At 57.8% G+C, this 25,714-nt stretch overlaps 2 protein-coding genes across 8 annotated transcripts in view; both read left to right on the top strand.

The window, feature by feature from the left end:
- IQCE (IQ motif containing E) overlaps positions 1–4,668 on the top strand; it is a 45,805-nt gene extending 41,137 nt beyond the window's left edge. For all 7 annotated transcript variants that reach the window (XM_055340608.1, XM_055340606.1, XM_055340607.1 and 4 more), the window contains 3 exons: positions 751–851; positions 1,829–1,942; positions 2,748–4,668. In XM_055340608.1, coding sequence (XP_055196583.1) covers positions 751–851; positions 1,829–1,942; positions 2,748–2,887 — 355 coding nt within the window. In that variant the 3' untranslated portion in view covers positions 2,888–4,668. The remainder of the gene's footprint in view (positions 1–750; positions 852–1,828; positions 1,943–2,747) is intronic.
- A 16,278-nt stretch (positions 4,669–20,946) lies between these two features.
- TTYH3 (tweety family member 3) overlaps positions 20,947–25,714 on the top strand; it is a 30,355-nt gene continuing 25,587 nt past the window's right edge. The window contains exon 1 of the mRNA XM_055340051.1: positions 20,947–21,260. Coding sequence (XP_055196026.1) covers positions 21,138–21,260 — 123 coding nt within the window. The 5' untranslated portion in view covers positions 20,947–21,137. The remainder of the gene's footprint in view (positions 21,261–25,714) is intronic.

Genomic DNA, 25,714 nt, shown 5'->3' with positions numbered 1-25,714 from the left:
GTGCAGAGCTCCTCCTGCATATGCAGGTGGGGTAGCCCACCAGGTCTGCCCCTCAGGAGGGTGCCTTCCTGGAATGGCTCCCTTGTGCTGGGGAAAACCAGCAGAAGGGCATAGGCACCGTGTGATTCTGGTTCCCACCAGTTTGTAGCCGGCTCTCTTGTCCTAACGCATTGCCCTTTTAAAAAAAAATTCGACATGACCTCAGTGTTTAGGAGGGCGCAAGTGTTGTCAGGCCCTTCCCACAGCAGCTCACACTCATTCTCAATAGCCACGATCCTGCCAGACCTGCTGGGGCCCTGGATGCAGAAACTCAGACCCCATCTAGGTCGACTCGGGCAGAGCAGGATCTGCAGCAGGCAAGGGAGTGTCTGTTGGGGTGCAGGGGCAAGAGGCTTGGGTTCCTGTTTCCCAGTCTACACAACAGGAAAGGCAGCCACCCATCACTTTTCAGGCTATGCTTCCTCTCTGCCGAAGGAGAGCCAGGTGGAGCCAGGATCTCACAGTCTGGTTCCCAATGAGCTGGGGCGGCTGGGGATGCCACGCAGGTTGGGGTCTCACCAGTGCCACCAGGCACGGCAGCAAGCACTAGAGACCATGGGAGAGAAGGCGTCGACTCCTGACCTTGGCATGTGCCCAGGAGGCCGATGGCAGACGCGCTGTGCCCCGTGCCACCCACCCGTGCTGGTTCTGCCGAAGCCTTGGTAGGGGCGTCTGTAAAGTCCAAGCGGCCAGCCTCTCTCTCTTCCCCAGTGCCGCCAGTCAGAGAGCCGCCCCTGCAGCTTCCAGGAGGAGGAGACCCGCTCTGGCACCCGCCCGCCAGCTGCCCGCGCCACTCTGCCCTGCTTCTCCTGGTAATTTCATTTCGTCTTGGATTTCCATGCAAGGGGCAGTTGGCCCTCTGGGCTCCAAGAACAGTGCGGCCGCTGCCCCAGAAGCTCGGGGTGTGCAGGCACGTGTGGGGGCTTGTCCCGGGGCGACCACTCAGGCACAGAGTATGGCTGTCAGCAGGGAGGTGCCCCCAGCTTTGGCCCTCATCCCCCAGGCTGCTGGGAAAGGCGAGCCCACAGGAGGCAGCCCTGGTGCCAGTTGTAGCAGCTTCCAGGAACCAACGGGCCACACAGTTGGAGCTTCGTGGCTCATGTGTCTTTGGTTTTTATTCTTGGCTCTAACTGGAGCTGTGTGATTTCCCTCCCTTAGGCCAGCGCTTTTCCTATTTGTTAATTTTGAGCAAAGCTTTGCTTGTATTTGCTTCTCTGCCTCATTACGGTCCAAAAGCTGCAGAAATCCCTGGACCTGGCAGGACTGCTGTACCCCAGCTGCGAGGCCCAGTCCCTGCTCTGCCCAGTGGCTGACGTGGGGTCCTGGTCTAGGGCCTGCGGCCTCATGAGTGAGATAGAGCCCAATGTGAGCGGCCTGAGCATTTTCTTCAGGTCTTGGGATTCTGATGGCCCCTCACACTGGTTGGAGAACCTCTCTTGCTGCCAGCTCCTGCTCCCAGTGATGCTGGAGATGAGCGGGAGGGGAGTGCGTGAGATCTGATGCTGTCTTTAGACCAAGAAACACAGTCTTGAGGTCTCATTTGTGAGGGCAGCATGCTGTCACCACGCGGCGCTCGTGTGGAGCATGTGCACTGGAGGATTTTTCTGTGCTGCGCCCTTGGGTCGCACAGATGGAATCCGATTAGGACAGGGCAAATTGCAAAAGGAAGCAGTTTTTCCAAACCAAAGCCCTCGGGGTAGAAAGACAGGTGGAGGAGGTGACGAGCCCTGCCTGTGTTGGCTGTTGGCTTTGTGCACCGCAGGTGCTTTGAGTGTGCGTGTTGTTTCAGGCCAGGAAGACAGTGACGTGAGCAGTGGGGAGACTATGGAGGGGCCGGCAGCAGAGGATGAAGTGCTGGGGCCGTGGGGGCCAGGGAAGCCAGCCTCCCTGCAGCCCTGCTCTGGTGAGTGTGGGAGGCTGGGTCTGGGCCCTGGAGGATCTCCTGCATGAGCTGAGGGTTTCACGCCATGTCTGACCCGAAGATCCCCACTCAACTTTTACCCTATCAGAGCTTGTGAACTATGAACCGTGGTATTCGGCCGCCATATGACTGCGCATCCTCCACGGGTTGGAGCATGGCCCTGTGTGGAGCCAGTTGCCCACCCACCCCCTGCCCTCGCCTTCCCCGCCCTCCAACAAGCTGGCACTCAGGGTGCAGGCAGTCATCAGGGGTGCCCCTTCCAGCGTGTACTGAGGATTTGGGAAATTGGCTGTGTGTGTAGAAAGCAGGGGAGGGTAGGCTGGAAGGCTCACAGGACTCACTGGGCACCTCCTGGTCCTGCCTGCCTCCCCTGCCCAAGGACCCATGTCATGAGGAAGGTGGCTGTTACCCATGCAGGTGGTCCCCAGCCCCACCTGCACTCAGGTTGCAGCCCCATCCAGGCCCCAGACTCAGGGTGCCACCATGAAGTGGTCCTCAGAAACCCCTGCCCACGCTCAAGCTTGCTCACTGCTGGCCAGCCATCACCTTTTACAGGAGTTGGCCTTTTGGAAATGGCCAGAATGTTCCGAGCTGAGCCTGGAGGCTGAGGTGGCTTTGTGGCTGCTGTGACACTGATTCTGAAGGCCTGTCCCACCTTCACTGCTTTGGGTGTGACCTTGGGCGTCCCGGCAGGAGCAGGTCCGATGCAAGGTATTGGAGAGCAGCAGCCCAAGGCACACTCCAGCCCTGAGCAGCTTGGGTGACGACCCCCTCTGGTTCCTTGCAGGGCCGTCCTCTCCCTTAGGGCTGCAACAGCAACCACAGCCCATGGGGCCTCCACAAGTGGATGACAGCAGCTCGGAGGATTCAGACGAGATTGTCATTGCTCCAGCTCTGCCCACAAGGAAGATGGCCTCCCTGCCCTAGGCCCTGGCCCTGGGCCCTCACATGGTGCCGGCTCTGCCGGGGAGCTCAGGGTTCGTAGGACGAGGCATGTTCCGGGGGACATAGTGACCAGAATTGGAAAGTAATTTATCTCGTTAAGAAAGAACTACCTGCTCCACAGCTCAGCGCTCTCTTCTTTGGCTTTTCTCTTTGGTTTGGTTTTGTCACTTGTCTGGTTGTCTGTGTAGGAATCCTGAAGCCTCTACTTAATCTCTGGGAAGGGCCAGCTGGGCTGGTTTTCAGGGTCAGATGGACAATGCCTGTGCCTGGAATGGGGTCCACCAGGAGCCCTGCAAACACATGCTCTGGGGAGCAGCTTCCTGGCCACCTTTGGCCTTGAGCTGGGAAGAGCTGCTCTGTCTGGAGCTGCTCTGTCTGGAGTTGGGCCGCCAGCACCTCCTTCTCCCCACCAACATCTCCCGGCACCATGTGCTCCCACCTCTGCCCAGTAAGTAGGCCAAGCTGGACACGCCATGGCCGCACCTTCTGGAAGAGAGAGATGTGACAGGCTTGTTTGGGGCAGGCTCTCCCCAACCCATGACAGGACACGAAGACGTCAAGGCCCCAAGATGGGCTCGGGCTCCTCAGGCTGCTCCTTCTTGCACCTCTCCAAGCAGACCTCTCCTCTTCATTGTCCCCCACCCCCGGGATGTGCCCAGGAAGGAGTCTGGCGGGATCTTTGTCACTGTGTAGATTGAGCCTTAAAATATACCAAACTGTAATCAAGAAGTAGCATCGACCTGCATGGTCAAGCTGCCCCCGGCCCCAAGGAAAGAGTAGTGGGGAGCCCGCAGCCCAGCCTCTACTGCACAGAGCTCCACTCAGAAGCCCAGTCTTGCCCTTCATGAGATTAGCCCTTGCTGATGGTAACATGGAGACCTTCAGGCCTGGGTGGGATTCCGAGGGCCTCTAGAGCCCCACGTCCCCGGGTCCCAGAGCTGATGCTAGAAAGCTCACCCTGGCTGGGACAGAGTGCCTACTGGAGCCCTTCTGAGGTCACTCTTTAGGAGCACGAGGTTCTGCTTGGGGAAGGTCGTGGGCCCTCGTCCCTGTGGTCAGGAAGCTTCTGCTCCAGCACCAGCAAGACACGTGGCAGGAGGTGCTCTGCATACCCCGCCCCTGGGCAGTGAGGTCCCCTAGCCCAGCACGTCCATCCCAAGTCACCTGGGCCCGCCCTGTTAGGTTCTGCTCATACAGTGGGTTAAGAAGAATTCAGCCAGGAGGCTTGGCTAGTTTAGTCTCTTCTCTTTGCCTGGTCTGTGGGCTGTCCGGTCAATTCTCTTTTCTCTTTATTTTCCCACTGGACTGATTGGTAACTTGACTGAATTCCTTGCTGGCCCTGACTTGGGTCATCCATGGGGTCTGTTCCACGGTGACCGGACCACCCTTCTCTGGGTGCCAGGTTCAGAGCTCAGGGTCTGTAGGGGCCAGGTGCGCACCTGAGGGCGAGGAAGGCTGGGCCCGTAGGCCTGCGAGCTCGGATGCAGTTCCTCCCGCCCCTCCCACAAAACACGGGCATTTCTGCCAACTCTTCACTCTGAGGAGCGAGTGGCACTGGGGGCTCAGGTCGTAGGGATGTCCCTGCCTCGGGCCTGGACAAGGCCTGCCCGGGAGAAAGGGGCAATTCCGCACAACATCCGGGTTGGCTTGTGCGCCGCGACCAGAGGGCAGGATCAGCCCCCGGGAACTATAAATATGTACACTGGTCTGTCCGTGCACCTCGGTGTAGCATTGCTGATCTATTAAAAGCAAACAGTCTGGAAGCTGCCTCGGTCACTGATGCATCTCCAGGCCATGATTTCAGCCAACATCCATCACGCACACCCTCTGAGGGACAGCCCACCCCACAGCTCTGTGACCTTGCAGGCCCTGTGGAGAACCCCAGGTGCCCACGTGCTTACAGCGCCTGAGCATGGCGGCTGGGGTGGGGGTGGGGTTCCCAGGACTGTAGAGCAGCCCAAGGCAGGGTGGGAGAGGGGCCTCACCTAGGGGCCAGTCCCAACATGGGGCCTTAGGGCAGCTAGGCTGATGCCTGGGAGACAGAGAAGGGAAAGGGACCCAGCAGGAAGGCATAGAGCACCCCAAAGGCCCAGGTCCCTGCCCTCCAGAGGGGAAGTCCAGGAGCATGTACAACTCACTTTGCCCTAGCTATCACCACAGCTCCTGTGCACCTGCTGGAGCCCACCCTCTCGAAGCACTGCTGTCCAGGGGCCCCAGGGATGCCCCCCAGGATGCATGCAGGCTGACCTGGGCTGGCCATCCAAGATGCTGTTCTTGTCTCTTGGGAAAGACTGTTCTGTGGCTTTTCTGAAGGAGCCAAGTGATGACAAACGAGTCCAGGCCATGCCATGGCCTCTGCAGCCCTTGGTTCTCTCCCAGCAGGCGAGAGCTCAGGAAAAAGGGCAGCAGGGGCAGGAGCTGGTGGGAAGACCATGGGGCAGGACCAGAAGCTACTCAGACACCTGCCGGGCCAAGTGGTGGGTCACTTTCCTGGGCCTCCAGCCCTTTGCCTGGGTGGCTGCACTGGCTCAGGCACTGAGGACCAGCAGGAAGGAGGGGGCCCCCGCCGCCAACCCACCCCCTTCTCTCTCCTGGCCCACTGCATTCCCCCAAATTCTTCTTTAGGAGCAGGGAAGGAATGATTGTCAGGAATCCCACTATCCAGTGACATAAGGGAGCCCATCTCTGGGGAATACACTTCCCAGGAGTTTGCTGCACAGAGCAAGGTATCCCATGACTTGGTTCACATGTGGCTGTTTGCTGGGCCCTCGGGTCCCTTGGGATCTGCCTGAAGTCCTCTGGGGACTTGTTGGCTGGCTCTAGCGCTTGCCCAAGCCCACCTCGTGCCCCATCACCATGCGTCTCTTTAACCAATAGCTCCATTGGGAAGGCTTCTTGCTTTGTCAGGGAGCTGCTTGGGCCTGATGGAGTCTGTGGCAGCGGAGGGCAGGGCCCCTCAGACAACCTCCCAGCCTTGAGCCCACCCCCATGGGTCCTTCCAAGAGCCTGAGGTCCACCAGCACAGGTGCAGCCTCCAGGGTTGGGGGGATAGCCTCAGCCTTGGCCCCGGCCAGCAGGTGTAGACAAACACATGGTACGCAAGTATGCATACAGTTACACACCTCACCAACACACATAACCTCCCCGTTCCTGCCACTGGCTCTGGGCTCCCAGGAGTCACTGGTCTGGTGCCCAGTCTGGCCTGCAAGGACCGTGTGGCCTCTTTACCACTCGTGACTGCAAGTTACCCCCAGGCCCTTGGCCAAGATGACTTTAAAAGTGAGATTCTTCAAAAGTCACCAGGGAATATGGAAAAAAAAAATGTCAGACTCCAAATCCCTGGCTCCTTCCAGCGCTGCTACTGGGCTGGGAACATAAATGAGGAGGAGGCCAGGTTGCTGGCGTGGGTGCCAGCGGATGGCCTTTGGCCAGCACCTTCCATTAACATGCTGGGAACCCAGCTGGGGCCGTTACAGCCCCAAGGGGCGGCCCCATTAACCAGAGCCTGCCTAAGGAGCCTGTGGGACGTTTCCATGGAGTCCTTTCTGGAGAGAGAGAGGGGTGCCCCGAGCTGTTCGTTAATTAAGCCCCAGAACTGCCAGGGATTCAAAGGAGAGGGTCCAATGTGTGCCAAGGCCCCAGGGCTTTCATTCAGGAGCCCAGCCTGGCTGCTTCTTCCTCAGCCTTCCCCTTCCTGGTTGCAGGGGGTAGGGAGGGAGGGGGTTGCTGGGGTCGGGGCCCCAGAGTGGCTATCCCTGCTGACGGCCTCACCCCGCCATCTGCCTGGACTGCCTTTCCCCAGCTCAGTGCCAGGGCCGGCCCCCTCAGCAGCACTGACGTGGTGGCTGCTGCCCCATGTCTCATCTCAGTTTCCACCCTGCCCAGCCCCTGGGCTCTACCAGCCCCGTCCCCTGCCTGCCTGCCAGGTGAGGGCAACCCCAGGGCCCTGTCCCTAACACCCGGACTCCCTGGAGATTGAGATGAATGTCTACACCTACGTGTCTCAGGTGCCTCAAACTCAGCTTGGCCCAGCTTTGACTGATCTTCGCCCCGTAACCCGCGCCCTGCCCCTCAATGCCGTCTCCATGACAACATCACAGGCCTCTGGGTTCCCTGAGCCAGAAACCTGGCCATCACCCCTGTCTCCCTCCATGCTCCTCACCCTACACTTGGTCACCAGGCCCCAGGCTCCTGCCCGGAGCCCCACTCTGCTGCGACATCTGAGCAAGGCCACCAGCCATCCCCACGGAACGGGCCACACCGCCCCTCGTACAAACACCCATGGACAGACACATGCCGATGGACATGGGCATGTGCACACACGTATGCACACGCAAACACGCATACAAACACGCACCACAAACACACATGAATATGCAAAAACTCACGAACACATACACACGCTATAAACTCAGGCAGTGCTGAACTATATGGGGCACCTCTGTTGTTCCAAGGAGAAGACCACACAAAAGGGGAATGTGTGACCAATGTGCAAACAGGCACTTTTGAAAGATTTGGATGAAGTTGTCCAACGCCAGCTTGTCTGTAAGTAGTGCGTTCTTGGGTCCTACGGACATATTTACAACCACTTATGAAATAAGCCGCTCGTGGGTTTGGCCAGCTCACACCGGCATCTACACCACCCCATGTGAGTCACCTGACACAGTTTCCAATGCACGTCGTCCTCACTTTGCCCATGCTGTCCGATCATCAGCCATGTAAAGATCCGTAAGGAAACCTTGGCCTCTGGAAACACTTCTACCCAAGCACTGAGGACAGGCGTGAGGACGTGAGGACGTCTGTGTCCCGGTGTGCTGGCTCCTGCCCGGCCGCGGGCACTCGTCTCTCACAGTGTAATCACAGCTGTGTGCGCCAAGAGATTTTTCCAAAGGCCAGGGCCACAGGGGACACCCAGCATTTGAGACATGAGGCTCTCCTGCTACGATGGTGACAGTTTTAGCTGGCTCTGTCGGAAGGGCCCCCCGGCTCTGGCTCTCAGGAGCCAGGCTGCCGTGTTGAGAACCCCGCAGGATGAGATGCTGGGTAAGCACTTAAGCCCAAGGCGGGGTCCTCATTCCCCAAGGATGTGTTTCAGGGGGAAATCCTCCTCTTACATTTGGACCATCCTGGAATGAACCCGCCCTCTGTCCCCATGCCCTGACACCCCCAACCTCTGCCTTGTGCACCTCTGCCTCCTGCCCGCTGGCTCTCAGGCCACTTCCCTCACATCTAACACATTATTGCAAAAGCTAGAAAAGCCTCGAGCTGCCACACAGGGTCCACTGTCCTTCTGTGCAGAGATAACCGCCGTTGGCATTGGGTAAATATCACCGTGTCCATGCCTCCCTGCATTTGTATACAGAGGGCAGGGTAGATGGACCGGACGGAAGGAAGGAAGGCAGGTAGGTAAATGCCACATAGACATAAGTTTACAATAGGCTAGAAAGAGACGGATATGTGCTGGTTTGGTTTTTAAATACCACCTTTAATGTTACTTGAATTCAACAGAGGAAAGGAGCCCGAGGGACCGTCTGATTGCCAGGCTCACGCTGGGCATTGGGTCCCGTGCTCCAGGCACCGGAGCCAGGATCTCCTGGTCTCTCCTGATGCTTGCTGACGACCTGGGTCGCCATCCTCCACGGGCTGTGCAGGCTGTATCCTCCGTCCCTTCTGCCACGCTGCGGGGTGGCTTCTGCTTCCAGGGATGCCCCTTGTCCTACTCGCTAGGACGAAGGGCGTGGCGCAGCCATGGTTGCTCTCAGGCTCACTCCACATCCCAGGCAGCTTCTCTGCCCAGAGGCACTTGGTCGGCTTCCGACTGCCCCCCAGCAGGACAAGTGGCACTCTGAAAAAGCGCATCCTGCAGCTGGGGGGTGGGGAGGTGTCTCAGGGCATTCTGGAACATTCTGAACCATGTCTCTTGCCCACCCATCCACCCCTGCAGTGAGTTATTTGGAAATCAGGAGAGGTCCTGACAAAGTCTCTCAGAATTCTGTGGACTCTGCTGCCTTCCTTCTTTGCTTCTGGAGGCCTGAGGTCGAGGTATGATCTGCATGTATGCTTCTGGAATCTTCTACATTTCTGTTTGCTACTTGATTGCATCCCCGTCCTTATGTGGTTACTGCTGATGGCATCTTGACTTCTCTCTCCTGTGTCGACTCTTTCCTCTTCCTTCTGGGGACTGAGAGGAGGCTCTCTGCTCCAGCCTCAGATGCCCACCTTCACCCCGAAGCCCATGGAAGTTTAGACCTCCCAGCGACAGATGGCACCGTTGACCACCCCTTCCCTCAGTTGCCTCAAAACCCACACCCCTGTGCCGCAGACCACTGCCACCCACCGGTGTCCTCCGCTCCTGCGAGCTCACAGGTGCCATGGCCTCCGTCGTCTGTGCTGCATGGATGATGGCACTTGTGCCTCTGCGGCTGGGGATGGTCTGCTTACCCCAGTCCTGGCTGCCCAGCCATCCCCTCCTCATTGCCTTGGGGATGTTCCAAGACCTCCACCTCAACTTGTCCAAAATTAGACTCACCAACCTCATGCCCACCAGGATGGCTATGGCAGTAAAATCACACACAAAGTCATGAGATAGACTCGCATAATGTAACATAAAATCACACAATGTCACAGGTGCTGGGGAGGATGCGGAGGAGTCAGCACCCTTGCCCACTCACTGTCGGTGGGAATGGAAGACGGGTCAGCCTCTCTGGGAAACAGTCTGGCAGCTCCTCAGAAAAGGAAACAGAATCAGCACAGGCCCCAGCCAGGAATATGCCCCAAAGAACTCCAATCGGGGACTCAAAGAGGGATTCGCACACCCACAGATTCGCACACCCACGTCCACAGCAGCAGTGCTCCCCGGAGTCAGACGGTAACTGTCCATTGTCAGAGGAACAAACAAGATGCCGTCCACACACACAGAGGATCATTCCACAGCCTTGAAGAGGAAGGAAGCACGGACCCTTGCTACCCAGTGCTGAACTGGAGGACAGGACCTGGGGCTCATTGAAATGAGGTGGTCATGGGGCGCCTGGGTGGCTCAGTGTTTGAGCATCTGCCTTCGACCCAGGGCATGATCCCAGGGTCCTGGGATCAAGTCCCACATTGGGATCCCCATGGGGAGCCTGCTTCTCCCTCTGCCTATGTCTCTGCCTCTCTCTCTCTATGTATCTCTCATGAATAAATAAGTAAAATCTTAGAAAAGAAAGAAAGGAAAGAAAAGAAAGAAAGAAAGAAAGAAAGAAAGAAAGAAAGAAAGAAAGAAAGAAAGAAAGAGAAAGAAAGAAAGAGAAAGAAAGAAAGAAAGAGAAAGAAAGAAGAAAGAAAGAAAGAAAGAAAGAAAGAAAGAAAGAAAGAAAGAAAGAGAAACGAGGCTGTCACAAAAAGACTAACACTGCTTGAGTCCACTTGTACAAGGTCCCTGGAGCTGTGAAACCCACAGAGACAGCAGATGGTGGTGCCCAGGCTGAGGCGGGCATGGGGGTCCATGCATGATGGGGTCGGCGTCTCCGTGTGGGTGGTTGGAACATTCTGGATCCAGATGGGGATGGGGTGGGTGTGCAATAGTGTGAGTGTGCCCCTGAACTGGATGCTGGGAATTGGTGAAAATGGTAAATACTATGTTATATATACTTTACCCCAATTAAAAAATCCCTCTAAGTGATTTGATTCTCTCCTCCCATCAGTCACAGCCTCAGAGGACCCCTCCTCCACCAAGCACACAGGCCAGAAGCCTGGAGGGGGTGCTACACGGGCCTCTCCCTCTCCTTCATCACCGTCCCCAATGTGTCAACACAATCTCCCATCGCCTTCACCTCCTAAAGCTGGCCCCCGTGTGTCCACTCCTCTTCGTGTCCATCCCTGCCCATGACACCCCAAACCAGCACCCAGCCTTGCCTGCATGGCCCTGCCCCTTCATCCTGTGGGCCTGGACTCGCTTTGGCCAGGCTCCATCTGCTGTCAACCACAGCCAAGTCGGGGCCACCAGGAACAAGTGGGAGGGAGAAGCACTGGGCAAGTGGCTTTGGTCTAGGAGAGCCCTGGAGACACACACCCCACAAGGCAGAGTGTCACAAAGCCCCTGGGAGCCTCCCGTGCCCTGACACCACCACCACCTCCTCGGCCCCTCCTCCCCGGTCTCGGGCAGTCACTAACGCTGAGGGCCTGGGATTCCCCCTGTAGCACTTGGCGAGTTCTACTCTGTCATTTAATGACAAGATCATTTGATGCTTGTCTGACATTCCCATCAGGCTCCCTACCTTCCGTACTGGGTTTGTGATGCCTGTTGCTGGTCCCAAGACCTAGCACAGCACCTGGTACATAGTAGGTGCTCAATAACTGCAGAACGAACGCACGAAGGGCTTCATGGCTGCTTCTTCCAGCAGAGCTCTTCAAGTGTCTGTCTGTCCCATTGAGGACCACAAGCTCCCTGAAGAAAGCAGGCATTCACCTGTATACTGAGCAGACACAGAAGGTGCCTAATGCATGCTGAACAAACCATTCTACCTCCCAATAGGACCTCAAAGGCAGTCTTGGCTCTCTCTTCTTGCTCCCCACACCCCATCAAGTTTCCGTAGAGCCCTCAGAATCCGAGCCCTCCCCTCCATCCTTGCATTTGTTCGGTTTAGATCTGACTGGAGAATCACAGTAAACCTAAAATCACAGTAACCCCAAACACATTAGAAGTTTCCAAAGGCCCCAGAGAAGCAGTGCAGGTAAGATAGGGTGGCTGCACAATTTTCAAAGACCCATACTCTTGTTGCTTCACTCTCTAGAACACAAGGCTTCACGGCCCAAAGTGGCTGCTTGGACGCCAGCCTTGACACACACTCTTGCCAACAGAAAGGAAGGAGAAAGGAGGTGTCCCCTCACACTTCTATTGATGTCCCCTTGGTCAGAAGATAGTTACTTGCAAATCCAGCTGCCCAGGAGCTTGGAAAATGTTGTCTTTATTCTAACTGGCCATAGACACAATAAAAACAGGAGGTTCTGTTACTAAGGAAGAAGGGGAGGTAAGATCCAGCGAGGTGGCTGGCACTCTCCTCCCTGTTCCTCATCTCCCTCCTGGTGCCGTGATTCTAGAGTCAGGCCCTTGGGTCCACCATCCCCACACTGCCCTGTGCTCCTTTGTTGAAAACCAGTGTAAACGCACACCTTCTCTCCCCAACAGACTCATTGAGGTTCCACGTGGCAGCTTGGACTCCCTCCATGTCCCAGCTTGGCACAGCTCCCTGCTCCTGGCCCTGACCCCTGCCCTCCCTTTCAGGCACACACAGCAACACCCCCTCCAGCTGACCCTCTTGCACAAGCTGTTTCCTGCCAGCAGCCTCCTGTCCCCCCGGCCAGCCCAAGTGGCCTGCCGGGAAGGTCTCTGGATCAGCCCCTCCTCTCACACTTCCTTTGCCCACTCTACTATTTGCTACATGTTTTGCCGTGTGCCCAGCACAGAGGGAGTAAGCTCTGTGCCCCTTCGAGTACCAGGGTGTATTTCATCTGTTTGCAAGCCTGTCAACTGGGCGGAGCGCCACGCAGACTGCAGTGAATTCCTGCATCCAGCAAATATGTACCTGCCAGGGCGCCAGGCGCCCAGTGAGCAGAACTCTGGTGGGGCCTTCCCTACCAGGGTGGCGAGGGTCCAGGTGCCAGAGGCCTAGGGGCACAGAGTACAGAGCAAGCAGTGGCCAGGGGGCCCAGGGGAGGGAATGAGGGGTGGGGCTGTGTGGGTGGGGGTCCTCACCCTGGAACTGGAATTGGCTCCAAGGTGCCTGGGGCTGGTGGGCCAGGGTGGAAGCAGAGGCTGCAGGGGGGCTTCAGCCCTGGGAACCTTGGGAGCAGGGAAGGGCTGCTGGCAGCAGAATGACAAGCTCTGATTTGTATTTCAGGAGGTGAAGGACCCGCTGGCAGCTGGGAGGGCACACAATGGCTCAGGGGGTGGTGAGGAAGCCTGTCAATGCTGCTTGCCACCCCCCTCCAGTGCCCACTGGAGCCCAGTGAAGCCAGCCCCTCCCAGCCACCCCCGCAAAGAGAGGAGAGCACTCAGAGCATCCCGGGGTGGGGGATAGGGGGACACCCCGCCAGACAGGCAGCACATTTCCAGCACACTCCATCCTCAGTGATCTCGATGCATTCCTGGGGCCCTGATGGAGATAGTAGAGGCAGGCAGGAAGGTGAGCCCTGTGGGGCCTCCCACTTGCCCACCTCTCCCCACCCATACTGCAGAGCCAGCTGGGATATCTGAGGAGGAAAGTGGTCCTTTGCCTGCAGACAAAAGAATCCAGGCCAAGAGTTCCAGCCAGACCACCCTGACCAGTGACCTGGGGTGACCCGAACCTCAGCTTCCCCATCTGTAAACGAGAGAGTGACAGGGGCCACGTTGTCTGTGGGTGGCTGTGAGCAGGTGGCTGGAGCAGGCCTATGCCAGCCAGGGCACCTCGCGGAGATCATGAGGGTGTCCATTCCAGGACATGCACGGAGCACCCATCAAGGGCCATGGTGACATCATCATCATAGCCTTGGTTCCGGAGACCTCCGCCTTGCCCCTGTCCTGACCCTTGCCGCCCTGCACCTCCGGGAGAGATAGGGAGGATGAGGGCGGCAGGGGAGTGGCACAGTCAGTGTCCCTCATGCAGACAGCGGTGGTGAGGACAAGCTCAGGCAGGGAGCATGGCCCTGTCTGCCCCATGTGCCCAGTGACCTGGGGGAGGTGCTTCCTCTAACAGCCCTGGGTGGGCTGATACTTCCTTCTGGACCAAGGGGAGCAGGAGGTCTCCACAGCATCCCAGAAGAGGCAGCCCACCCTGGGGAGGGAAACCTGGCTCACCCCGACTCCCTGGGCCCCACCCTGACCAGCAAAGCCATGTGTGAGGGAACGAGGCCAGTCTGAGCCCCTGTGGGCTCTGGGTCCCCAGGGTGCCGACGTAGGCAGGACCATAGCAGTGGTGGGGTGAATGACAGGCCCCCAAGGGCACTTGGGTGCATCATGTGGGACAACAGCTTACAGTGATAGAAGGAAGCTGGGTTTCGGCTGTGAAAATCCCCTTTCTAGTGTAATCCTGGCACCCACCCAGGGAAGGGGGCAAGATTGTCCTCCTTTTACAGACGGGGGGACTGCTATTGGAAGGCTGCCCGACCCAGGGGGCTCAGCTCTTGGAAGAGGAACAGTGTCAGCAGACAGCCCAAGCCTGGGAGCAGCTGGCAGGGCTCCGGAGGAGGAGGGGAGAGCCTATCTCTCCCACGGCCCCAGGCCAGGGGCCCTGATCCCTCCCCATGCTGCTGGCCTGCTTCCGAGGTCCCAGGAAGACATCTTCTCTCCCCCCAGCAAGGGGACCGTGTGATTGGCAGCCCATCCTTCCAATGGCTGCCTGGCCAGCCTTTGTTACCAGCTAGAAGCCAGAGTCCCCTTCCCACTGCTCCTGGAGACGGAGGCCAGGGTCATGAGCCTCCAGGAGGAGACGATGAGTCCTTCAGCTTCAAAGACCCTCTTGTGCCTCCTCTGTGCCTGCCAGGGAGGAGAGAATCTACTCTCATGGCCATTGAGAGCACCAGAACTTTAAGAAATCCATTCCCCTTTTGGAAGTCCACACAGTCAAGATTGCTATAGCCACAACCCTGAGTCTACACTTCCCTGTGTCCATGTCTTGTTCTGTCCTGCCTGTTGTCTCTGGGCTTGGCTATGACCGGCTTTGGCCAATGGAGCATCATTAACCAGGACATGAGCAGACAAGCGCTCATGCTTCAGGGCTTGTGCTCTCCAGCCTCCCGAGACACCAAGGAAGAAGCCCGACGTGGCTGGCAGGAACCACATGGCCCACAGGGTCAGCACCAACCACCAGCCACCAGTGAGAGCATCTGAGACCATCCAGCACCGGTGGAGCTGCCCCATGACCACAGGGTGACAGCAGCCCAAGAGTCACCCAGCTGCACCCAAGCAGCTGACCCCCGGAGTCATGAACGAATAGGGCAGCGGTTGTTTTAAACCAGCAAGTTCTGAGGTGGTTCATTATGCAGCAATAAATAAGTCCTACACTGGCCTTTTCAAAATACATGACTTGGTGGTCTACACTGCAGAGAGGTTTAGATTAAAAAATTTGAGAGACAGGGGTTTACATCTTGTATGTGTAACTAATTCTCTGAGGCCTTTTTTCTCCTCCTAACAGGGGGATGGTGGTCACCCATCTCGTGCACGGTTGAGCAAGATCCGAGTGTGACAGGGAAGTTGCCTGAGAGTCTGAGGGCATTGTCCCTGAGATTGTCTCATTGCTCACTCTACCTGCCATAAGTCTGGAGAGCTCTCCAAACCACACTGAGATTCGAGAATTCACTAGAAGGACTCATGGACGTCATGAAAGCAAGATAAACTCCCCAAAACAGTTCATTACCACGAAGGCTTAAAACCAGCCAAAGTTAGTGCTGCAAGACGGCAGCCCAGGAGGTGTTCATAGGAGACGTTTCTGTTGCCCTCAGGGTGGGTGACCCTCCCGGCAGTGACATATGAGCAAATGCATGGAGCGTAGCCAGCCAGGGGGCCCCACCCCAGCCCCGCCCTGCTGTCCAGGGTTTGTGTTTGGGTTCTGTGACACAGGCACGACTAATTGATTCATTCATTCATTCATTGCCCACGTGGTTACCAAGTCGGCTGATGCTGTGGGACCCCGAAGCCCCATCCTAAATCATCTGGCTGGTGTTGTCTTCTCTTTTTTTTTTTTTAGATTTTATTTATTTATTCATGAGAGACACACACAGAGAGAGGCAGAAACACTGGCAGAGAGAGAAGCAGGCTCCATGCAGGGAGCCCAATGTGAGACTCGATCCCATAACCCTGTGATCACACCCTGAGCTGAAGGCAGATGCTGAACCACTGAGCCAGCCACCCAAGCATCCTGCATGCCATGCAGCTGATCTTCTAATGTGGCCGGTCCCCGCCCTAAATAAAGACACAGTTACAGTCTTGACGTAGATCTCCCCAAAGCTGAAGGCAAAGGCTGGACCTCAGTTTGGACCAGGACAAGGTGTGCACTACCCAGTGGCCCCAAGCCGTCTCCAGCTTCCTGGCTTGGGACTTGGGGCGAGCAGCTTCAAGTCCTGGGCCTTAGTATCCTTGTCTGTAAAATGAGGGAGCAATGGTTCTCTTGCAGGCTGTAAAGGTGAGCCGTCTGGCTCGGGGCTGGTGTCGTGCTATGTGCAGTGCACAGATTCTCATCTTCTGGCATGAGATGAGCCACTGGACACAGCTTCCTGCTTTGTTGACGAGCCAGGCTTGTGGTTTGGAAGCTCAGTTTTCTCAGCTGTAAAATGGGGAAGCTGTGCTTTGTGAGCATAAAGCCCTGGAAGGTGACTCGGGGTTTCCAATGGGCTCAGAGTTGCTGGACAAAGCCTGAGATGAGCCCGAGTCCCTCCGGTGACTCTTGACGCGGTGCTCCTCACGGTGAGACCTGGAGGCCCTGCTGGGCCAGGCAGATAGGCAGGGCGGAGGGGCCATGGGGAAATCGCCCCACCCCGGAGGTGGGGGTCTCTGTGAATGCTCTTCTCCTGTCATATCAGCCCGAGGGCCCAGAGACCAGCCCTGTCTGTGCTGCGTGTTGGGCCAGCAGGAAGGAGGCTCTGAGCAAGACGAAGCTTTTGCAGGCTGGGACTTGGGGCGGGATCCCTGGCTGCCAGCGGCCATCCCTGTTGATTTACTGTTCCAGGGGCTCTCCGGATAGGCAAGGCTGCTGGGGAGGTGGTTCCAGACAAGTGAGGGGTGCTCACATCCTCACTCTGGCTGGGTCTGTGTTCGCCTTGCCCTGTGGACCTCTTGGGGACCAGGCAGGCTGGCATCTCTCCACCAGGTCACCTGGTGGAGCGAAAGCAGTGCTCCCACGGCTTCCCCGTGACCAGGACCCACGAGCCAGGTATCCACAGGGAGCATGCAGCAGAGCATCACCCAGCCACACTGGGCGCAGCAGGCGCCAGGGAAACCTGGCCCCTGGCTTTCTCTTCTCCCTGCCAGTTCTCATGAGTGCTATCTCCATGGAAAATGTGAACCTCTCTGGAAGGGGTCCAAATGCAGGGGATGCCATTGTTCTGGCTTCCGCCCCAGCATCTGGGGACCTGGCCCTGCCAGGCCTTTCTCCTGGCGCCCACAGGTCTTGGGACAACCATTCAGGAGCCTCAACTCAGCCACCTTCCTGGCCTGGGACTCGGACCCTGGGGAGTTCCTAGCCTGGCCTGTCCCTCCCACTGCATTCCAGATGCTTCTACCAGATGCACCTAAGCAGCTTTCTCATCTCTGTCCTTTGCTCACAAACTCTACTTCACCGGAAGGAAGGAAGGGAGGGGGGTATGTAATCATATTTTGTGTGTGCAGTAAGATACAACTATTCTGACTGTTTTTAAGTGAACAGTTCAGTGGCATTCAGTGCATTCACAATATTGTGCAAGCACTACCTCTGTTCCCAAGGTTTTCCCCAGAATACAGTACAAACAGAAACCCCAATACCCATTCATCAGTGACTCCCTGTTCTTCCTCCTACCCCTAAAACCCCAGTCTCTTGCATTCACTCAGTCACTTTCTGTTTCTCTGGGTTCACTTACGCCAAACACTCCTTAGAAATGGAATCACACAAGATGTGGCACCTTGTGTCTCACTTCTGTCATGTTTTTTGAGGTTCATCCACGTGACAGCGTGAGTCAGCGCTTCATTCCTGCGTGAAAGATGACTCTACCCACTTCAGCCATGAGAAGGCAAAGGCTCACAGTGGATCTGAGGTCGTCATGTGGAAAAGTTAATTCAGAGATAGAGGTTTGGAGGCGGAGAAGTCATGGGAGCACCAGAATGGTGCCCACACACGGAATGTGCATGGGAACCTGGTCCCTGCTGCCGTTTCCAGGCACGGCCTCTACCACACAACCTTCCCAGGACATGGGACTGTTTTAAGATTTCATTTATTTAATTGATTGAGAGCCTGAGCTGGTAGAGAGGCAGAGGGAAAGGGAGAAGTAGACTCCCTGCCGAATGTGGAACCCAACCTGGGGCTCCATCCCAGAACCCTGGGATCATGACCTGAGCTGAAGACCAGTGCTTCACCAGACGCCCCAGTACGGGACTGGTTCTAATCCCATTTTAAACAAGGACACTGAGGACCATCTGTCTGCCACCTGTGTGGATAAAGAACAAGTTTCTTCATTCCTGAGGCTTGAAACCCCCCTCACTACCCCTCTGTGATGTGGGCACCTGGTGGGGAGCTGGAGGACACGGGCATGGGCACTCCAGGGGTGCCTGGCTCAGGGATGCTCAGCTGGAGACTGCCAGCTGTCCTTCCTGCCTTTGGGCTCCTGGCTCCAGGTCCCCATGGTAGAGGTGATGGGATGTCCCCGCTGCTGATCACCCCCTGGGATGCTCCAGCTGCTTCCCTAGCTGGAGGAGGACTAGCTGTTTCCCCTGCCTTCTCCTGAGTCACTGCTGAGTCACTGAGAGTGTGTCCTTTGCTACCCTGGTCAGGGGCCAGCAAAGCAGACGGAGTCCTTTCTGACTTCTTGGGTCAGCAGTGCCCTACTTCAGGTCATTCGGTCTACGGCCAACAGCACAAGGCTGAGTCTTGGTTCCCTGCTTGGGTGGTGATTCTAATGCTTTCAGAGATATGGTGGGGCTTGGAACTCAGTTTGTCCATCTGTAGAGTGGGGCCAGAGTCTGGCCACACCTGTCCAGGGTAGGCAGGAAAAACCACCAGTGTCACTTGAGCCAGCACCACCAGGCAAAAGGATGGTGTGTGTGAGTGGCAGACAGGACTTCCTTGTAGCCTCTCCCCTCCACCCAGGATTCTCCCTTTACCTGTCACCCTTCTGGGTATGGGGCTACAGGAACCCCTTTTGCCCATCAGGGGCAGGAGTAAAGATGTTTCCCCAAGATCACACAGCTACAAGTGTCAGACTCCAGAACCCCTGGATCCTACTTGCCCACCAAGGAACTGTGGTTTCCTGGGGGCCTTTCAGTCTCAGGGAGGGGGGGTTATCTCTAGTACCTGGGGGCCCTAAGCCACAGTAGATTTGAGGCTCTTGAAGTGCTTTTCTAGAACTATGTGTTGTAGGTTCTTCCTTTTCTCCACCCTGGGCCCCTTTATTACTTTCCCTCCAGGGCCCATTTCCGTCCCTCAATCTTAGGAAAAGTTTCCACAGACCAGACACATTGTGAGTATTGATCAGCAATAACCTCCTTTGCCATTCCGGCCACGCAGAGGTGCAGAACACCTGCCATGTGGAAGCTCTGAACAGCCCAACGTATGAGTTTCCTGCAGATGCTATAACAAAGCACCACATACTGGACAGCTTGAACAATAGGCATTTAGGGTCTCCCAGTTCTGGATACCCACATTTGAGGTTGAAATGTCAGCAGGGATGTTTCTTTGTGATGCTCTGAGGGAAACTCTACTGCAGGCCTCTCTGTCCTGGCTGCTGGTGGCTCTGGTGACCCTCAGGGTCACTTGGCTACAGAGACATTACCCCCAACCCTGCTTCTGTCTTCTTTTTATTTTATTTTATTTTTTTATTTATTTATGATAGTCAGAGAGAGAGAGAGAGAGGCAGAGACACAGGCAGAGGGAGAAGCAGGCTCTATGCACTGGGAGCCCGACGTGGGATTCGATCCTGGGTCTCCAGGATCGCGCCCCGGGCCAAAGGCAGGCGCCAAACCGCTGCGCCACCCAGGGATCCCCTGCTTCTGTCTTCATATGGTGTTTCCCTCTGTGTCTCTGCATCTCCGAGTCAATGTGTCCAAATTCCTTCCTATGAAGACATTGTCATTTGATTAGGGCCTGCCATAGTCTAGTATGACCTCACTGTAACTTGTTCACATTTGCAATGATCCTATTTCCAGATAAAACCACAGTTACAGGTACCAGGAGTTAGGACAAGGACTTATGTGTGTGTGTGTGTGTGTGTGTGTGTGTGTGTGTGTGTGTTGCGGGGGTGGGGGGGACACAAATCCACTCAGGACAGCTGAGTTATCATTTCACATGTTTAGGTCAGGATTTCTGGCCTTATCAGATGGAAACGCACAATGTTTTGGGGCTTCTGGAAACATGGAAAAGAGCTCATAGACCCCATGCCTCCACATGGGGACCCTGGTAGGCCTGATACACTGGTGCCTGGGGGCATGGGAGTCAGGGTGATGCAGGGGGTCTGTGGCTGTGTGACCTGCTGCTAATAACAGGACCCAGACACCATGCCCTTTAGGGATGGAGAATGTGACCTCTCTCTTCCTGCAAGGTTGTTATTCCCCAACTGGGTGGTATCTACTTATCCCATGCGTGGACACCATAGTTTTGCAAAGGCTCTCCTATGCCCATGGGCCTTTGCAGGAGGCCAAGTGAGGCCACCCAGCCTTATTACAAGAAAACAGACAAGTCAGGTCAAGCAGGTGAGCAGATGGACAGGCCTCTTGGGAAGCCACTGCCCGGAGTCTACAAGAGCCCAGCCCAGCCTGCCAGAAGGGGCCTGTCTGCCCACAGAGCTGACTGAGCCAGAACATAGCAGGTGACAAAGTCCCAGATGTAAGGAGGGACCTGTTTCTCAGGATGCAAGAGGTCCAGAAATAATAATAAGAGGCCAGCGCAGCCCCTCCAGGCTGAACCCCCGCAGAAGCTCAAGGAACGTGCAGTGGTCGAGCCGACGAGCGAGCACCCTGGGAACCCTGGGAAGCGCAGCCAGGCGTGCGGATGTGCAGCCGGGGTTCCAGCCCCCACCCCCGCCTGCGGGTGGAGAATCAGCGGCTGGGCGCCGGGTGTCCGCTCCGTCTTCCCCGCTCGGCGCCCCTTGGCCGAGGGGCGGGGCTCCGGGTGGGCGGAGCCTCCTCTAGCGGGCCAATGACGGACTGGGGGCGGAGGCCTGCGGGGCGGGCGCGCGGGGGCGGGGCCAGAGGGCGGGGCCGGCGGGCGGCGGGCCAATGGCGGCGGGGGGCGGGCCCGGCGGCAGAGGCGGGGCCGGCGGACGGCGGGCCAATGGCAGCGCGGGGGCGGGGCGGCGGGCGGCGGGCGGGGGCGCGCGCGGAGGCGGCGGCGGCGGCGGCGAACAAAGAGGCGGCGGGCGCGGGCGGCCGAGCGGAGCCGAGCGCAGCCGAGCCGGGCCGAGCCGGGCCGGGCCGGGCCCAGGAGCGCGCGGGCGATGCGGGCGGCCAGGCGGGGGGTGGCGGACCCCTGAAGCCCGCGCCCCCGGGCAGGGAGGGAGCCCCGCGGCGGCGCGCGCCCGAGGCAGCCGGCCCGCCATGGCCGGGGTCAGCTACGCGGCGCCCTGGTGGGTGAACCTCCTGCACCGGCTACCCCACTTCGACCTGCGCTGGGAGACCACCAGCAGCCAGTTCCGGCCCGAGGACACCGACTACCAGCAGGTGACGCGGCCCCCCGGGGTCGGGGGTCAGGACCCGGGGTCCGGGCCTCGCCATGCCGGAGTCTGGGGGCCCTCGACCCCCCCCCACCGCCATCGAGGGTCTGGGGGGTTCCCCTCCCCGAGGGTCGCCGCCCCCGTCCCCCTGGAGGGTCATGGCCTCCGCCTTCCCCCGGGGTCTCCTCCTGCGTCCTGGGGCTCCCCTCCGTGAGCGTCTAGAGACCCCCGTCCTGCATCGAGGGTCCATGGCCCTCCTGCAGATGCTGGTCTCCCCTGGTGTCCCTTAGGCCCTCCCTTCTGGGGTCTGGGGGAGCCCCCTGTGCCAGCTGTCAGCCCCAGCCCAGGCCCCTGCCCGACTCCTGGGGCAGCCCTCACCTGTGGCCCTGCAGAGCCTCCAACCCACAGGGGCCCAGGGCCCTGAGACCAAGCTGATACCTGAGAGTACTGGGTGCAGCCAGGAGGGGATTCCTCGCTCCCTTCCCCCCAGCTGGGGAATCCCACTCCCTGCCAAGATTTTGGTGGGTGAGTGAGCTGGGCAGGTGCCAGCCCTCTGTGGCTGGCAGTGACCCCCAGCTGGGTGGCCAGGCTGTGGGGAAGCACACAGTTGCCGTGTGTGCGGTGGTGACACCTGGCCTGCCTAGAGACCCAGCTGCCAGTAGCCCCTGAGGAAGGAAGGCCTGACCACAGGGACACTCAAGGTGGGCCTCAGTCTGGGAGTCTGGGCAGAGTAGGGGGCAGTGGGAGCCTCTGCAGCCTTCTCCCCAAGGGACCAGGCTCTCCCAGTAGAACCCCAGGCCTGGGGTCATGCCAAGCCCAAGCACCAACCCCCCCCCCTCGCTTGAGCCACTGTCATTTGAGTGCAGGACAGGGGACCAGGCTGTGGGCATTTCCTTCCTGCCTGGGGATCCGGATTCCAGAAGCCCCATGGCAGGGATGCCTGGTCACCCAGAACTCCCCCGGGGTGCTTTCTCTCCAGTGGTCATTGCAGAGCCCCGGGTGGAATAGAACAGCCTTGCTTGTCAAGATGGCCTAGGAATCCAGGATTCCATGATATGATCGCACCTCTCCTTTGTAGAACTCTGTCTTCTGTGGCCACCCTCATCTAGAAGATGAGAATCGGAAGCAGAGAGCAAGGGCACCATGGGCACCCCAACTCTGCAGAGGAGCCCACCACTCCCAGCTTCAGTGCTCACCTGAGGCCTGCCCCCCACCGCCCCACCCCCAGCTCTGCTGATTTGTTTCTAAGCAGATTAGAAAGGGGGCCAAGGATTGGCCCAGGCATGCCCAGAGACAGCATGATTTTTATAAAACTCAACGCCCACATTCTAAAAGCCCAGCCCTGGGGTGCCGACCAGTGTGGGAACAACACCCTTCTGTGCTCCCAGGGGCTTCCATATGTCATGGCTCTGTCACGTCCATCTCCTGGCTCCCGCGGGCCAGGGGCTCTGCTGTACTTAGGAAGTTCTCTGCCACTTCTCAGTTGGGAAGCTCTCTGGTTGCCCCTGGGGCCACCTGGGGTGTCTGGGACCTGCACAGAGCTGGCCTGCTGGCCTGTAGGCGGCACCTGCTGTGGGCCAGCCTCCTGCCCTCTGGGGCTCCTGGGACACGTGGGGAAGGGAGTGAGGGGCCAACGCTTGCAGCCTGTGGAAGCCTCCAGAATGGTAGCCAGCCCCCCAGCTCAGCCTGAGCCCCTACAGGGCCCTGTGCCCCTAAGAGGTCCCTGGTGTCTGCCCCCAGCCTCTGTGATCACTGTTCCCTCCTCCGCTGTGGGAGGGCTCTGACTCACTCTCCTGCCTCCTCTCTGCGGAGCAGAATTAGCCACTGAATAATTCACGGCGTGGAAACCAGCCTGTCTCCATCCCCCGCCGCCTCCGCTCCTGGCTGGGGGCTGTAGAATGAGCCAGGCCTGGACATACATCCTGCCCCCTGTCCTCCCATGCTGGTGCTTTTGGGCAAGCATTTGACCTCTCTGATCCTTAATTGCCACATCCTGAAATCTGGGCTGGCACACTTTTGTGGGGTCACAGTGGGGAATGCAAGGGCCCTGTGTTCCTGCTCCATTTTTGGTTGCAACAGACAGAGCTCCCTTCCTGGGTGGCTGGGCCATGGGTCGGTGTGGGCGGTGGCCTGGAGCCCCTTCCTCTCCCTGATGCAGTATTCCTAGCTGTGAAGGGGCAGCTGTTCCTATCCCATTTCCCACTGCTGGGTGGTGGACCCCTCATCGTCCTGACCTAGGCACCCCCTCTTGGCCTGGGAGCCTGGTATGCCAACCCCCACCTGGGCTGCAGCTGGACCCCTTGTGAGCTGGGTCCATCTGGGGAGGAGGGCTTCTGCCTCCTGGACTGCCCAGGGGCAAAGCGCAGCCCAAGTCCAGGGGAGAGACCAGCTGTTGCCTTTCTTTGCTATTTCCTGCCCCCACCAGCCACTGCTGGGAGCCCTGGTAAAATCCACTGGAAAACCCCATAAGCTAGGTCCTGATTTGAGGCACCATGTGGAGCTATCACTAGCCCTTTCTCTCACAAGCCTGGGGTATGAGGATGGTTGTCACCATTGTACAGATCAGAATCACATGATGAGTAGGTGGTAGGAGCCTGTCCTGTCCTGGGAGGGTGGGGGCCTCCTGGGTCCCCCTCTGCCACCCCCTGCAGAGGTTAGGAACAGTTGCAGGGCTATTCTGTGGACTCCCAGAGCCCTGGCTGGCTGTACACTGGGGGCTTTGGAGCCTCTGCAGGAGCAAGGATGGCATCTTTCTAGGGGATGAAGGTGTCAGGCTCCCCTGTTCCCAAGACTTCCATTCTGCAGGGGAGGGGCTCCCTGGCCTCTGCATCCATCTCTTAGGGGCCCGTGACGTTTGCTGAATGGACAGATTACAGGAAGGGTGCTGCTGTGGTTTCTGTGGGGGCTGGTGGGATCTGTGGGTGGGCAGGTAGTGGAAGGAGGCAGAGAAGCTTCTGGGTTTGGTCTGTGCTACCCCACCCCCCACATGTCTGCCAGGAAGGTCCGCTGGCCTTGTTTCCCTGGGGTTGGGCCCAGAGACCCCCGTACAAGGGGCAGCTGAGTGGATGGGGACTCTCATTTTATGGGGGGCAGTGGGAGGGATTGCAGACCCAGAGGAAAGAGGAGACTGGTGGCCGCTCAGCTAAGCTGAGCTGGCTGGGCCCCATGTCTGGGGGCCTGATGTGGCCTGAGGTCAGTCTGTGCCTTGATGAGGTGATGGTAGGGCCTGTCCTGGCTTTGGGGGGGTGTCCCAGAGCCTTCTTTTCAGGCTGGAGACTGGGGGCCTGGGTGCCAGCTCTGTTGCTTCCTATTTGTGTGACCTTGGGTGGGACCAGCCATCTCTCTGGGCTTCCCTTGGACTCCACACCCCCGTGTCCTCAGGCAAAAGTCAACTTCACTCTCTTGGCCCTTAGCCTCTTTTATCTCTTATTCTTGCTTGTTATCTCTGCCAATTCAGGGGCGGGGGTGTGGGGGGCAGCTGGAAGCTATGAGGTGATGGAGGGGTCAGGACAGGGCCTGCAGGAGCTCAGTGGTCAGGGAAGCCTTCTTGGAGGACATGCTACCTGGCCTGCCAGGCTGTGAATGCCCAGAGGACTGGGACTTGCCTGGAGCCCGGCATTAAGTGGACACCAGCCTGACTCACTTTCCAGGTCAGATGGTAGCATTTACTTCAGGTTTGCCCAGAATGTGGGACCTATTTCCTGTTAGAACCCTGAGCTCTGGGATGTTTCAGTTGAGACCCTAAAGATAAGACTGAGGTAGCCATGCAAAGACCTTGGGGAAGCCGGTCCTGGCACCAGGACCAGCACATGCAAAGGCCCTGAGGCAGAGAGAAGCTTCAGTCTCAGCCCCAAATAAGGGAGTCTGAATATCTTGCCTCAGGGGGTAGTGAGCACTCAATGCCCGGAGGTGTGTGAACCCAGGCTGGGTGGCCGCTCAGAGGGCCTTTTGGAACTCTGGGTTGTATGACCATCAGGGACCAGTGGTCTCCTAGCTAACACCACAGCATCTTGGTTAAAGCCGTGACTCAGGCAAGGTCAGCCACGTACCTGACTGCAGGCTGCCTGTGTCCCGTGGGTGGGCTAGCCCTGTTGTCACCCTTCTCGTTAACCCAGAGGTTAGAAAAGTGTCGCCTGCCTTCTCATTTACAAAAATTGTAAACATTCATGGGACATTTGGAAAACAGGACAAGCATGAAGAAAACAACAGAGAGCCCCTGTGGCTGGATTTTGTCCATGCAGGTATCCTCGTGGGCCAGGTGTCCCCTAAAACTGGAGTCACACCATATGCCCTTATCATCACCAACTTTTGGGCCATTTTGTTGCCCCTTGGTTCTTGGTGCCAGTGTCCCACGGTTATGGTCAGGATGCTGAGTGACAGCAAGACCAAGTGTGACAGAACTCCCCGAGGAGTGAGTGGAACATTCTAGAGTGCCCTGTGCATAGACAGAGCCGAGGAGCT

The sequence above is a fragment of the Nyctereutes procyonoides genome, unplaced genomic scaffold (genome assembly GCF_905146905.1).
Source record: "Nyctereutes procyonoides isolate TBG_1078 unplaced genomic scaffold, NYPRO_anot_genome, whole genome shotgun sequence".
Classification (NCBI taxonomy): domain Eukaryota; kingdom Metazoa; phylum Chordata; class Mammalia; order Carnivora; family Canidae; genus Nyctereutes; species Nyctereutes procyonoides.
The sequence above is the reverse complement of the archived record's forward strand: the minus strand, read 5'-3'. Positions and strand labels throughout refer to the sequence as shown.